This window comes from Arachis hypogaea, chromosome 3, assembly GCF_003086295.3.
Source record: "Arachis hypogaea cultivar Tifrunner chromosome 3, arahy.Tifrunner.gnm2.J5K5, whole genome shotgun sequence".
In the NCBI taxonomy this organism is placed as follows: Eukaryota; Viridiplantae; Streptophyta; class Magnoliopsida; order Fabales; family Fabaceae; genus Arachis; species Arachis hypogaea.
The window spans coordinates 16,684,131-16,698,795 of NC_092038.1; the positions used below are offsets into that span (position 1 = coordinate 16,684,131).

The 14,665-nt window shown below is 38.3% G+C and overlaps 1 protein-coding gene across 1 annotated transcript; it reads left to right on the top strand.

The window, feature by feature from the left end:
• Positions 1-1,920: 1,920 nt before the first annotated feature.
• LOC112789672 (uncharacterized) lies at positions 1,921-6,117 on the top strand. The gene is made up of 11 exons (XM_025831669.3): positions 1,921-2,564; positions 3,299-3,386; positions 3,504-3,595; positions 3,690-3,808; positions 3,900-4,015; positions 4,081-4,208; positions 4,311-4,397; positions 4,830-4,890; positions 4,983-5,023; positions 5,111-5,231; positions 5,826-6,117. Exons 1-11 carry the CDS (start codon positions 2,161-2,163, stop codon positions 5,883-5,885), a joined length of 1,317 nt encoding a protein of 438 aa, XP_025687454.1. The 5' UTR covers positions 1,921-2,160; the 3' UTR covers positions 5,886-6,117.
• The last annotated feature ends 8,548 nt before the right edge of the window (positions 6,118-14,665 follow it).

A 14,665-nucleotide genomic window follows, 5' to 3' on the forward strand; every position in this document is an offset into this window, starting at 1 on the left:
CAAATTCATAAGTGATTTGTTAAATACAAAAGTTATTTGTCACTTACAAAAAAATAATATTTTTTTGAATATTTTTGTCACGATTTTAAATTATTTAAAGGTATTTTTGTGGATAATAAAATTTGAGCGTATTTTTGTTAGCGATAGAATTATTCGAGTATATTTTTAGTAGTTTATCCAAATGGTAATTGATAAATATGTAATTTTTTGTTTTCAAAAAAAAGAATATTTACCCATTTTAGTTTCCAAAGAATTTCGAACCAGATACTTTGGCTGCGTTTGTTTACAGGGACAGGACACTACGACAGCGACACAGAGATACAAAAATGCGTTTGACAAAAGAGATATAGACAAAGACAATGTGTCAAGGGACACTGGATTATTGTATTTTGTGTCCATCATGACAGGAAGGACACATAGATACTAACAAGGGACAACTTATTTTTTATTTTTTCTTTCATTATTTTTGTTAATTTTTTACAATTATATTTTTTAGTATTATATTTTTTGTCTTAAATTTTTTGAATAAAAAATAAGAATAAATTAGATTTTTTAATTTGTTCTAGTTTATCACCAAACAAGATATAAGAATACAAAATTTTGTGTCTCTGCCTTTTATGTCTTGTTCTCAGTGTCTTGTCTTATCCTGTTCTCAGAAACAAACGCAGCCTTTAGTGCCCAACCAGAAGTAATTACTCGATTGGTTCTTAACAATTAACTCTGTCCGTCACTTAGGTCCTTTGCTCCGTCAACTCTAACGGATAACTAAATGGTCCCTGACAACTCTAACAAGGAAAAATGGTCCATGATCCCCTCTGTTCGAAAATGACACCGTTCTCCCTCAATTTTCATCATATCTCGCACAACCCTAACATTCACACTCCCCTTCTTCACCTTAAAAGTCTTCTTTTCCATCTTCTCCTTCCTCCTCTTCAACTCCAAGATCAAACCATAGTGTAACTGCCACACGTGTCGCACTTGTGTCAACATGTCATGGACCACACACTTTCCAAATCTCTGTGACTAATACATTGCCCACCTCCTTTGTACTTTACCCACCAGAACCATTCACCTCCACGTCCTCAAAAACAGCATCACTTTCAACCCCAACAACGTCCACCACATCTTCAAAACCAAGTTTCACAACTACTCCAAGGACACGCCTTTCTCTAATCTCCGGCAAGCAACATAGATTGTTGGATATTATGACATCATTTGCAAATTCTCATTTGAAATGGACCTCGAATACTTTATTCCTTCTCTCTTTGAGTCCAAGCTGGCAGACAGTTTCGACCTTGCATCCAAGCTAATAATACAGCAAGCAATGTCGCTGTCACCGTTCATATGAAAACTGAAGTGATTATTGAACATCGATTCCGAGAAGAAGTTAAAGGAAGCGATCAGAATGGTAGACAATGTGGCCATAAAGATGATAGGGCAGAGGAGGAAGGAGATGATGATGGCGACAACGACGACGTGTCTTAACAAATCGGATTTGCTATCTAAATTCATGGGATCTATCGAAGACGACAAGCACTTGAGAGACATAGTTTTTTGAGTATAAATTGGTTGAGAACAAGTTAAGGATTTTTCTTCTTGTGAACATTGAAATTGCAAAGTGTGCATTATGTAGTTTGAAGTTGCAGTGTTAGACTGTTAGAATTATACGAAATATGATAGAAATTGGAAGAGAACAATATCGTTTCTGAATAGAGGATATAAAGACTATTTTGTCCCCCTGTTAGAATTGTCAGGGACTATTTTATCTTTCATTAGAATTAACAGAACAAATAACTTAAGTGACTGACAGAATTAATTATTAAAAACTAATCATTTAATTAATTTTAATTAAAAATTAAAATATCTAACCGAAAATTTTTGGAGACCAAATAGATAAATACTCTTGAAAAAACAACAAACGGAAGAGAACACGCTTATTTCTAAACACAATTTTTTCTCCTTTGATTCTTATTCCACCCAAAAAATAGTAAAGGTTATACAAAGACTGCACCATTGCTCACTCTGGATGACTTGGCACCTTCTCATTGGTGCTAGTGACCACTAATGAAATGAAACATTGAAAACCGAACACTTTCTTGCAAATCTCCAATGTCCCTCGCATCCTGAAAGGGAAGAAAAACAACACGACCAACGGCATCAATGGCTCCGCGAAAGAGAATCTCCAAAACAGAACCTTCGTCACCCGAACACCCTTCTTCTTCATCAAAGGGAAACAACAACGTCACCACCACCGTTGCCGCCGCCCCAATCCCCACACACCGCAAGCCACCACTGCAAACCAATGATCCTCCAATTGCGCCTCCAAAATGGGGTCTCATTCTGAAACTCTCTCTGTTTTCTATCCCTTACGCGTATCTTCTCTTCTACCATTACAAAATCGAGGCCGAGCTTCAAAGATCCGTGATCATCAACGCTGGGATGAGCGTCGCGGGGTTCCTTGTGACCGTTAAATTGATCCCTGTCGCTTCCAAATACGTTTTGAAGAGGAATCTATTTGGTTTTGATATTAATAAGAAGGGTACCCCTCAGGGCAATGTCAAAGTGTGAGTCTTCCGTTTTTAATTGCGTTTTGTTTAATGTTTAAATTTCCAATATATGAAATTGGTAGGTTGCCGATTTTGGTTTTTGAGATCTGGAATTTTCCAATTTGGTATGGCTTAGCTGCATTTTGATTTTCTTTCGTTTTGATTCTTGATTGAGCATTTTGGTTGGATTTTGGTTCAAATTATGTCACTTGTGTATATATTTGTGAAACATAGCTGCTGTTTCATTTTGCAGTTCACATTTATGCACTAAAATTTGAGATTAGTGCAATTCCATGTAGGCTGTTATCTCCCTTTTTGGGAAGTAATTGGTTTCTATTATTTATATGTTGATGTTGACTTTTGCACGAGGTTCTCTTTGGTTTCAACTAGTATGCATTTTGATTCATAATTTGTAAAACTTCTATGATATCACCGTCTATTAAATGAATCAAGTATATGTTAATTATCAAATTGTATTTTTTCCTGATTCCTTTGTCCTTGGTGTCCTTGAATTGACATTTGCAATTTATGTTTTGTAATTGGAAACATATGAACCATAATGTCCGCAGTATGAGTTACCCTTCCTATGCATCATGTTTTGTTAAATTTCCGAAATAGCACTATGGTGCCAATATAGCATATATTTGTCAACCTTGGTTGAAGAAGTGGTCATTTCCAAAATGAGGGAGAAGGACTATTTCACATGTCATAAATTTAGTGCTTTGCTGACTTTGCTACATTTTTCTGTGCAGGCCTGAGTCATTGGGTATAGTTGTTGCTATTGTCTACTTAGTTGTGGCAATCTTATTTCAGTATTTTAACTTCACAGCAGATTCAATCGTAAGTATATATTGTTTTACAAGTACAGTAATCTGGCAGTGCTCGTACTTTCTGAATTCTGACTGATATCAATAAAAGAGCTGAGCATTTAATTTATGTACTATTTTGATTTTTCAGTGGCTTGTTGAGTACAATGCAGCATTGGCTTGCATTTGTTTCATGACATTGCTTGGATTTGTTGACGATGTCCTTGATGTCCCATGGAGAGTGTGAGTATGTAAATTCATTGTTTGGTTACAGGATTTGTGTCTGTAAACTAATGTTAGAATGGTTATTTTTAATTAATGGCAATTCGAAGAGCAGAAAATTAGTACTCCCGTCTATTGCTGCGCTGCCTTTGTTAATGGCATACGCTGGACACACAACAATAGTTATACCAAAGCCACTTGTCCCACATGTTGAGATGGAGGTTTTGGATCTTGGTATGCTTTCCGTATCTTCAAGCCACTGACACTTTTGTAGCTACTAGTTAATACAAAGATTCACTAGTTTGACTATTGTTTGATGAGGCAGGATGGATATATAAACTGTATATGGGATTGTTGGCTGTTTTCTGCACAAATTCCATCAATATTCATGCCGGATTAAATGGCCTTGAAGTTGGGCAGACAGTGGTTATTGCAACAGCTGTAAGCGTCAAAGCTTTTCAAAGTAATTTTGATCATAAAAAGTTATACTTACCTTTGATTTGCAGATTGTGGTACACAATATAATGCAAATTGGAGCATCATCAGATCCTGAATATAAGCAAGCACATGCATTCTCTATATACCTTGCTCAGCCCCTGCTAGCTACATCTCTGGGTTTACTCTCTTATAATTGGTAATTACTCCTTAATCGATATCAAGATCATGTCTTTTGAAATCTTCAATATTGCATGATCAAGAGTAGTTTACCAAAAGTCTGTTGTGCTTGTCTTTCTAGGTATCCTTCTTCAGTTTTTGTTGGTGACACATTCACTTACTTCGCTGGAATGACAATGGCTGTGGTCGGTATTTTAGGCCATTTTAGGTATTTACTTACTTTTTCTGACTGAAGTATTAATCTGGCTATTGTTGTGTGTGTTTTTGTCTGACACTTCTACTTGACCATAATACCAAAAAGCAACATCGGGGACAACATTGAAAATCAAAAGAGAAAAAGGAAAGAAAGAGAGAGAGAGAGAGGGGGGGCGGGTTTACCAATTGAATATTTCTTTCCTCGTCTTAGTTTTCACTTTGGCATGATGTATGTAATAGAAACTGGACCAGAATCTGAGAAAGAAATGTGAATAGTAGTCCTGTGGTTTCTTCCTAAATTTTCCTTAACCTTCTCAATTGATTTCTCATTCTACTACCCTGTTCAATTAACACCTCATTGTACGTGCATGCAATTACTCTTCTCAAATTCAGTTTGTGTGATATTTGAGCAATCTTTTGATTTTATTTTTATTTTTTTTCTCAGTGAAACGCTTTTGATTTTCTTCCTGCCTCAAGTTTTGAACTTTCTCATGTCACTTCCCCAGGTTTGACACTAACCAGTTCTCTGCATTTTTTTTTTTTAATTTGTGATACTATATTCTTCTCAATATGCCTTAACATATACATTTTCCTCCAGCTTTTCGGGTTTATTCCATGTCCACGCCATAGACTGCCAAGGTAGGCTTTAAATTTAACCTGTTGATTGTTTCAGGCATCTTGGTGTTTTTGGGTTTTGATGAAACCTTATATTGTCTGTTTATTCAGGTTTGACCCTCAAACTGGACTATTGACTGGGACAAAGGATGGGACACTCGTTAACTTCTTCCTAAGAAATCTTGGCAGGAAGTCCGAAAAGGCACTTTGCATTTATCTTCTTGGGTTCCAGGTGATTTTTTCTTTCCTTTTTTTCTTTCTGTTTTTTCACTCTGTAGCTGCACTTATGGTCTCCTTTTTCATTGTTTACTTTTTGGTTTTCTCATTATAAACAAAAATTTAAGTCCATGGTCGTGACCTAAGTCCTAACCCATTTACCCAGATACCATTGAACTTTATTTTGTTTAGAGCTACTATGAAGAATTCCCTAACTGGCTAAAACTCTTCAAAATTTCATCAACATTTTATCCATTCATGTGCTTGTAATTTGTTTTATGTTTTCATGCAGCTTGCATTTTACAATCGACTGTGAAATATATTGAATAAGGCACTCTACACGTTAATTTTGCATATTAACTTATTTCTTCAATTGAAGTAGTACTGACTACTGATAATTTGCACATATATAATTATTAGAACTCACATTTATTTTGTTTTTTTGACATTTATTTGATTGTTATGATAATAGTAACCTGTTCAAATAGCAATATAAAAAGTTTGCAACAAGATCGAGATAGACAGAGTTAACCTGTTAACCTGTTGTTGGATTTAGCAATTTCTATTGCAGTTTTTAACCTGTTTTTTATGCAAACACATTATTGGACAGGCTATTGCATGCTGCTTCTGTTTCTTGCTGAGGTACTTCCTTGCTGGTTGGTACAAATGAAAAAAAGCAACTGGCATATAGAAGGCAGACATGGATGAGAACCACCCAGGAAGCAGGAATGTGTTATATAATCATTTTTGTAGATTAACATTTATTCTTTTAGTGTCACTGATAAGGATATAGGATTTGATTCCGTTTTTGTTATTTGAATGTTATGTACTAAATATTAACTTAAGTGCACCATGCCGCTTTTGATCCGGAAGGTGCTTAATACCACAATTTTGTTTGTCTATGATGCACGGACACTGACACAGAATACAATACAGGACACCCGAATTTAAAATTTTTATAAGAAACGGAGACACGTCATATATATATAAAATATAAAGTATTTTTTTAGATAAATTGTAATGATATTTTGGTATTTTATTGATATTAAAATATAAATAATTTTTATTTATTTTTAATATCTTTTTTTAATTATATAAAATATTTAAAATATTTTTTTAATCATTAATAATATATATTATATCTAAATTCATTTCAAGAATACATGTTAAGAATAAGGTTGGACATGCTGACATGTAATGGTATTTAGGTGTGCCCAAGTGTGTCTGGAGAAGAGTGTCGTGCTCGAAATGCGTTCGACATGCGAACACAACAAATAAAAAAAATGTCTGTGCTTCATAAGGCATCACTTTGACGAGAGAATTGAGGATGTTGTTTGAATATTGTTCATACCCTGCCCCAATGAATAAAGTTAGGTCCAATGAGGAGAAAAGGTCTGACCCACAGAGGGGCCTCTGACCTATACCTGACCTCTTTAAAGAGGTTGAATACCATGAAAGAAGCCCAGCTCTACTTGCCCAAGCAGGTAACTGCCTTTGTAAATCTTTTCGCTATCTCTATCTTCCCTAAAAGATAGGTCTCAACTCCTAAGATGAAGGGAACGATCATCCATCCATAAAGGTGGAACTACTCTAACAAAAGTGGTTAACATTCTACTATAAATACACCAACACCCCTCAAGTATAAGGTACGTTCTAATCTACTAAAATAACCTGCCTAAAGCCCTTGCTAATTTAAGCATCGGAGTTTCTTGCATGTACCACTCCCCACCTCCTCACAAAAACAAGTTGGACGCTGCCCCACAAGGAGTTTGGACCTCACGTCCAGGCTTAAATCAACGTTTTCAGTAACTTTCGGAACATTGGCGCCGTTGACGGAGACCTGGGATTCAACCACCGATAATGGCGGACCACCAGTACGAAGACGGGTATACAGCATCCGAATCTGAACTTGAGCCCCAACAGGAGGACCATGCCCTTGTCGTACTTCCACCACAACAAATAAATGTCCCCTATGGAGAGGGAACATCGAGGAACCCCTCCGAGAGGCGGATTCAATCAGAGATCCACCACCCTGAAAATGAGGAATCTTCGCAAACAACGGAAATACTGGGTATAGTCCATGGTCAACGAGAGCGACTAGAGCAACTTGAACAAGAAGCTAAGCGATAGCGAAAATCAGAACGGGAGCTACGAAGAGAGGTAAGGCAACGAAGGGAGCTGGAGGAAAAGCTTTTAAAACTAAAAGCCGAAATAACCGAGCTAATTGGGAGGAAAGCCCCTTAGGAGGAGAAGATCCGTTCGTGGAAGAGATCATGCGGGCCAAAGTTCCTAGGAATTTCAAAACTCCAGACATGGACCTTTACGACGGAACGACCGACCCGAGACACCATCTCAGCAACTTTAAAAGCCGGATGTACTTGGCTAACGCTTCTGACGCCACTAGCTACAAAGCCTTCCCAACAACCTTAACCAAAGCAGCAATGAAGTGGTTTGACAGCTTATCCCCTAAATCGGTAATATGCTTTGACGACCTGGCCAGGAAGTTCCTTACCAGATTTTCTATACAGAAGGATAAAGGTAAAACATACCCCAAGCCTGTTAGGAGTTAAACAGGAAACGAGGAAAACACTTTGAGACTATATGGAGCGATTTAATAAAGTATGCTTAGAGATACAAAATCTACCTACTAAAGCTGTGATCATGGGGTTAGTTAATGGCCTCAAAGAAGGATCATTCTCTCAGTCCATATTCAATCGACACTCGACTTCCCTAAACGAAGTACAATAGTGGGAAGAGAAATACATTAACATAGAGAAAACTCCCGACTAAGAGAACCACTCTTGAGGATCAACCCACCTTATTTACCTTGGAAAAAAGAGGAAGAAGCCAAGAATAAGGAAGAATATAACTCAGAGAAGCCTCGAAGATACCACAATTATACTCCCCTCCGGGTCTCACTAGTGGATATTTATAGAGAGATATGTCATACTGAAAAGTTTCTACCTCATCGTCTGATTAAACACAAGAAGGCAGGAAGTCCAACAAAATATTGTGAATATCATAAACTTTATGGGCATTCCACTAACGATTGCTACAATTTAAAGAATGTCATAAAAAAATTGGCAAGAGAAGGCTGACTAGATAAATACTTGGCTGACAGGTCGGACGAACCAAGTAAAAGAAAAGAGATGAAGAAAGGGGACGACAAGAACATCCACCTCACACTCTTGAGGAATAAATACATATGATTAAAAGAGGATTTGCAGAGGAGGAATATCAAAATCATCATGAAAAAGGCATCTAAAAGAGTGTACCAAGTTAGGGAAGACAATAGACTCCCCGACTTGCCCACCATCTTGTCCACTAAAGAGGACGCTCAAGGGATAACACCTAGACATGACAATTCCGTGGTGATAACAATGATCCTCGCCAATGCGAACCTTCATAGAACCTTAATAGACTAACGTTGCTCGGCAGATATTCTGTTCAAACCTACTTTCGACAAACCCAGGTTAGAAGAAAATGACCTAAAGACATACCCAGATAACCTCTTCGACTGGGGGATACACCGATATGACCTCTTGGATATATCTCCCTATACACCACTTTTGGAAAGGGTGCAAAGTCGAAGACACCGAGCATTGATTACATTATGGTCGACGTAACCTCAGCATACAATGCCTTAATAGGTCGGCCCACTTTGAACCAACTTGCGGCCATTGTCTCCGCACCCCATGTGTGCATGAAATTTCCCACAACGAAAGGAATTGCCACCATCAAAAGAGATCAGAAACTAGCACGTAAGTGCTATAATGAAAGTCTTAATTTAAAAGGCAGTCCGGGGAGAAAAGAGGTCAACACTATCGAACTAGGTAGTCTTTGAACCCAGAAAGAACTGTGTCCCCAACCTGAAGGCAAAGTAGAGAAAGTACAAATCGGAGATCACCCTGAAAAACCAACAAGTATAGGGGCTCACTTGGAAGAAGATCCGAAAGAATAGCTCATTAATCTACTAAGAAAAAATTCTGACCTCTTCGCATGGAAAGCCTCGACATGCCTGACATAGATCCCGACCTGATGTCCCATAAGCTCTCCGTATATCCGGATTCCCGACCTGTCCAACAAAAGCGTCGAAAGCTTGGGCCAAAAAGGACATAGGTCGTGGAAGAGCAACTACAAGCATTGTTGGAAGCAGGGTTCATAAGGAGATGAAGTATCCATTGTAGCTAGCTAATGTCGTTCTGGTGAAAAAATAAAACGGAAAATGGAGGATGTGTGTTGATTACATTGACCTCAATAAAGATTATCCCAAGGATCCATATCCTCTCCATAGCATCAATGCTTTGGTCGACTTGGCCTCAAACTATCGAAATCTGTCTTTTATGGACGCCTACTCGAGATACAACTAAATCCCGATGTACAAGATGGACCATGAGAAAACTTCGCTCATAACTCCAAAAGCTAACTATTGTTACATAGTGATGCCTTTTAGGTTGAAGAACGTTGGAGCCATGTACCAGAGGCTGATGAATAAAGTGTTTTCTTCCCACCTGGGAGAACTTATGGAAGTATATGTAGATGACATGCTCGTCAAAATCAAAGAGAACTCAACACTGCTATCCTATATCTCAAAGGTGTTCTCTACAATAAGGAAGTATGTGATGAGGCTAAATCCCTCAAAATGAACCTTCACAGTACAAGCAGAAAAGTTCTTGGGCTTCATGCTAACTCAAAGAGGTATAGAAGCAAACCCGGATAAATGTCAAGCCATATTCAACATGAAAAGCCCGACCTGTTGATGCGTGAGCATCTTATACCCTTTTTTCTAGCATTTTCTGGTTGTTTTTAGTTAGATTTTATTTAGCTTTACTTGATTTTAGTGCAAAAATCCTCTTTGGACGCTACTTTGAGTTGTTTTGGTGTTTTTATGATTTCAAGTAAAATTCGGAGTAATTTGGCAAAGTCTGGAGCTAAAAAGAAGAAATACTGGCAACACCTTCCTGGGCGCTAAATCGCCAACTGGCCTTTAGCGCCAGCAGGGGATTCAAGGCCAGCAATGTGCACTCCTCTTGGGGTGTTTAACGTCCAATTTGGCGTTAAACGCTAGCAACTGTCCGAATTCACACTCATGTGGGTCTCTCAAGTGGATTTAGCACTTATGAGTTTTATTTTATTTTCTTTTTGTAATTTTTATTTACAAACAATATCTTTTAGGGTTAGAATTTTTTATTTTATTTTATTTTTGTTTCAAATTAGGTTAGTATTTAAAGGAAACGATCACTTGTATTAAGGATCTTCTTCCTTTCGCACGTTTTCAGAATCCTGTTTTTTCTGTAAGTCATGAGCAACTAAACCTCCTGGTTAAGGTTAGGAGCGCTGTTTATTTCTATGGATTAGAACTATTATTCTTCTATTTCAATTAATATTTTGATTCAATTCTAAAGATTATTTTTGTTCTTAATTTTATGAGTTGGGTGGAACGAGAGTATGACCCTTTTCTACATGAGTTCTTGTGATTCTCGAGAGAGTTATCTCGCTTGAACTACAGCTTGAAAACAAATTTCTCTTGAATTGCTAATTACACAAACTGATTGGGATATGTGACATATAATTATATTAGCTTTGGGTAATTAGGGTTTTTGTGGCACTAAACTAGTTTTGGAACATAACCTTCTGATCGGAATTAAGTGACCACGAGAGTGGCAGTTAATGAAGGTTAGAGGAGGCTAAATCACTAAGAGATTAGGGTTTAAACATTTACAGTTTGCCATAGAATGAATCATGCATTGTTAAAATAGTTGGTAAGAACTTTTAATCCGGAAAGATAAACATCTCTGAAACCTTAACTATTTTCTCATTTTGTTTTCACATGAGACTTTTATTTGCTTTTCCTTACTTGTTTCTTTACTGTTTTATGCGTTTCAATCACCAAACTCTTTTTTGATTCACCTGACTAAGTCCAACCAGACATCCATTGTTTGCTCAGTCCGACAATCCTCGTGGGATCAATCCTCACTCACTTGAGATATTACTTGGATGATCCGGTGCACTTGCCGGTTAAGCTGTTGGGAATTTTGAATTCCCGCACCAAATTTTTGGCACCGTTGCCAGGGATTGTTTGTGATTGACAGCTACTATTTGTCTTGTTCCTTAGATTAGTGTTCTGAGGGTTACCTGAAATCATGAGGTCGATCTCGGACGAAGTCTTCTGGACTGGTCGAGGCTGCCGTGTCTGACTTGTTGGAATAGGAGGCGCTACTGATCCTCGTTTACCAGAAGGGGGTGGTACCTGCAAAAGACTCTGATGCTTAAGTTAGTACGGACTTTTGGTAGGTTTTTTGTAGAATTGGAGTATGAGTTATACCTGGGTGCTCTAGCGTATTTATAGTGATGCTTGATGATCTTCCTTTGAGATAAGTTGGTTATCTTATCTTATCTTTTGAGAAGGAGATCTTTATCTTTTGGTCAACTGCCTTCTGGTGGGCAGTGATCCTTTGTTTTGGGCCTGCTTGGGCCTCTATTGCGATCTTCTGAACTCTTTGCAAAGAGGTCGGTGATTGGACTAATCTTCCAAGAGGTTAGTCCATTTGCTTTAGGCCTACTCGGGCCTTGTAACTCGAACCGGTGTATGAACATTGCCCCTGCTTGAGCTTCATCCTTTCCGTGAGGTTGTGCTCGTTTCTGAGCTTCGACCTCTTTGTGGAAGTTGTGCTCAAGCATCTTCCTAGTCGCGTCTAGTCCGTCCTCTTCTTGAGCCAGTTTCGCATCTTTAATGATTTTTAAAATGCGAGGCATTTTTTAAATGTGGCGTCACTCCCGAGTGTATTAGATTGGGTTTTTAAGTGAGCGCTTTTAAAGCCTTTTAATAGGGCTTTTAATTCCCTTTGCCATTACATTCCCTCATTCAATTTGAAATTAGAGAGGTTTTTGGTTTTCTTAGTTTCCTTCTTTCTTCTACTTCTTTGCTTCTTGTTTCTCTGCGAAAGACTTTTATTCGTCTAGCTCTTTCGATTTTGCCCTAAGCTTTCTTCCTGAATGGTGTTTGTGGATCATAGGTGCTTTCGCTGTGTACTCTTCGTTTCTGTTTCTCTCCTTTTCATAGGTTGGTACCTTTGTTTTATATCTTTCATACTTTTCTGGTTTGCCTGCTATTTTCCTCTGTGTTTTGGCTTTCGATGGTTGTTGCATGCCTTGTTTCTTTAAAGTTGTAATCTTTTTTTATCTTTGTTGCTTTGTTTGGGAAAATGTAGGCGCTTAGGTAGACCATTTTTAGTTGCACTTTTTCCTTTTGGTGAAGGGGCTAGGGTTTTAATTTTTCGTGTTCTTCCTTTGCTCTATCTGCATTGTTGCCTCCAAAGGAGGTTCCTGGGTATTGGTGATGGTATTCTTTTTTCTTGCGAACCCTGGGATACCCTTTTGTTTGCGGTATGCGTGCTTCACTTTAGTTTTGATTCTGTCCGAGTTGTTTGGTAGTGACACTTCTTATTTCCTTGCTGTAGGTGTAGTTTCTTTATGTCTTCTCATAAGAATATTGTCGAGATGTTGGATTCTATAGTGTTAATGTGTGTTACTGTGGCCGACCCGGAATATTGTGAGAAAATTAGGAGATTTCATAGGATCTGTGGTAGTAGGGATGACGAGAAGAATTACGAGCTGGTGTCACCCGATCCTGAGGAGAGGGTTAGTTTCCCTCCCTTAGATCGGGCAGAGCATCCATTTTTCTATGCCTATGACTATTTCTTTAGTCAACTAGGTATTACCATTCCTTTTACTACCTTTGAGACCGACCTCTTGTGGAACTGTAATGTGGCCCCTTCGCAGCGTCATCCGAACTCTTGGGATTTTATGAAGATTTTTCAGTTGTTGTGTCAAGAGCTAGGTGTTTGTCCTTCCCTTTCTCTTTTCCTTTACTTGTTTGTGCTGACCAAATTGGGGGTGGCCAAGAAGAAGGCTTCTTGGATCTCCTTTTGCGCTAACCAATGGAGAAAAGTTTTTTCCATGTTTGACGACTTTTTTCGGGACTTTAAAAATTTTATTTTAAAGTACGAGCTGTTGAGGATGTTCGACCCCTTTTTTCTGGATGAAAACGATGAGCCGACTTTTCCTTTATGGTGGTAGAAAGATCCTGTAGTTCTTAAGTATCTCCGGGAGAGTTTAGATGAAGTAGAGAGGGCTTTTGTAGGTGTTTTAGAAGAGCATTGGGGGAGCCTCCTCATCTGGACACGAAGAGATTTCTAGAAGATCCTTCCCTCCTCCATTCCGAGCTAGGTAGCATCCGACCTCTTCCTTCATAGAAAGTTTTCTTCTATTGTTTGTGAACTTATCCTTTTTCTACTATGTAACTATTTTCCTGACTTGTTTTCAGAGATGGTGGCATCTTCGGATTCGTTGAAAGTTTTTCGCAAGGTAAAAAAGGTGGTGGCCGCCCAGAATTTGTCGAGAAAGTCATCTGGGGAGGGTTCTTCACAACTACCCTCAAAGAAGACAGAATCTGATCTTCAGGGGCTGAGGAAAATCATCCCGACCCCTCGAGTTTGGACAGTTTCTACTGATCCGCCCGTGGTGACCTTTGGTGCTGCTTCCTCCCCTACTTTATCTGGTCCTCTGATGAGCGGATAATTTATACGCTTTTTGGCATTGTTTTTAGATAGTTTCTAGTATGTTTTAGTCACTTTTTAGTATATTTTTATTAGTTTTTATGAAAAAGTTCACATTTCTAGACTTTACTATGAGTTTGTGTGTTTTTATGTGATTTTAGGTATTTTCTAGATGAAATTGAGGGACCTGAGCAAAAATCTGATTCAGAGGCTGAGAAAGGACTGCAGATGATGTTGGATTCTGACCTCCCTACACTTGAAGTGAATTTTCTGGAGCTACGGAAGCCCAATTGGCATGCTCTCAATTGCATTGGAAAGTAGACATCTTGGGATTTCTAGCAATTTATAATAGTCCATACTTTGCCCGAGACTTGATGGCCCAAACTGGCGTTGAAACGCCCACCAGAGACCCTTTTCTGGCGTAAAACGCCAGAATTGGCACTAAAGCTAGAGTTAAACGTCCGAATTGGCACCCAAGATGGTGTTTAACTCCAAGGATGGCCTATGCATGTGAAAGCTTCAAAGCTCAGCCCAAACACATACCAAGTGGGCCCCAGAAGTGGATTTCTGCACTATCTACTCATTTTCTGTAAACCCTAGTAACTAGTTTAGTATAGATAGCACTTTTTACTATTGTACTAAGGGTCTTTTTCCCTATTTTTGATCTATTATTCCATTTGGGAGGCTAGCCATTTGGCCATGCCTAGACCTTTTTCTCTTATGTATTTTCAACGGTGGAGTTTCTACACCTCATAGATTAAGGTGAGGAGCTCTGCTGTTCCTCATGAATTAATGCAAGTACTATTATTTTTTTTCCTTTAATTCATGCCTACTTTTTCTCCAAGATATACTCTTGTACTTAATTCAGTTAAGTCAGATTGAAGGGGTGACC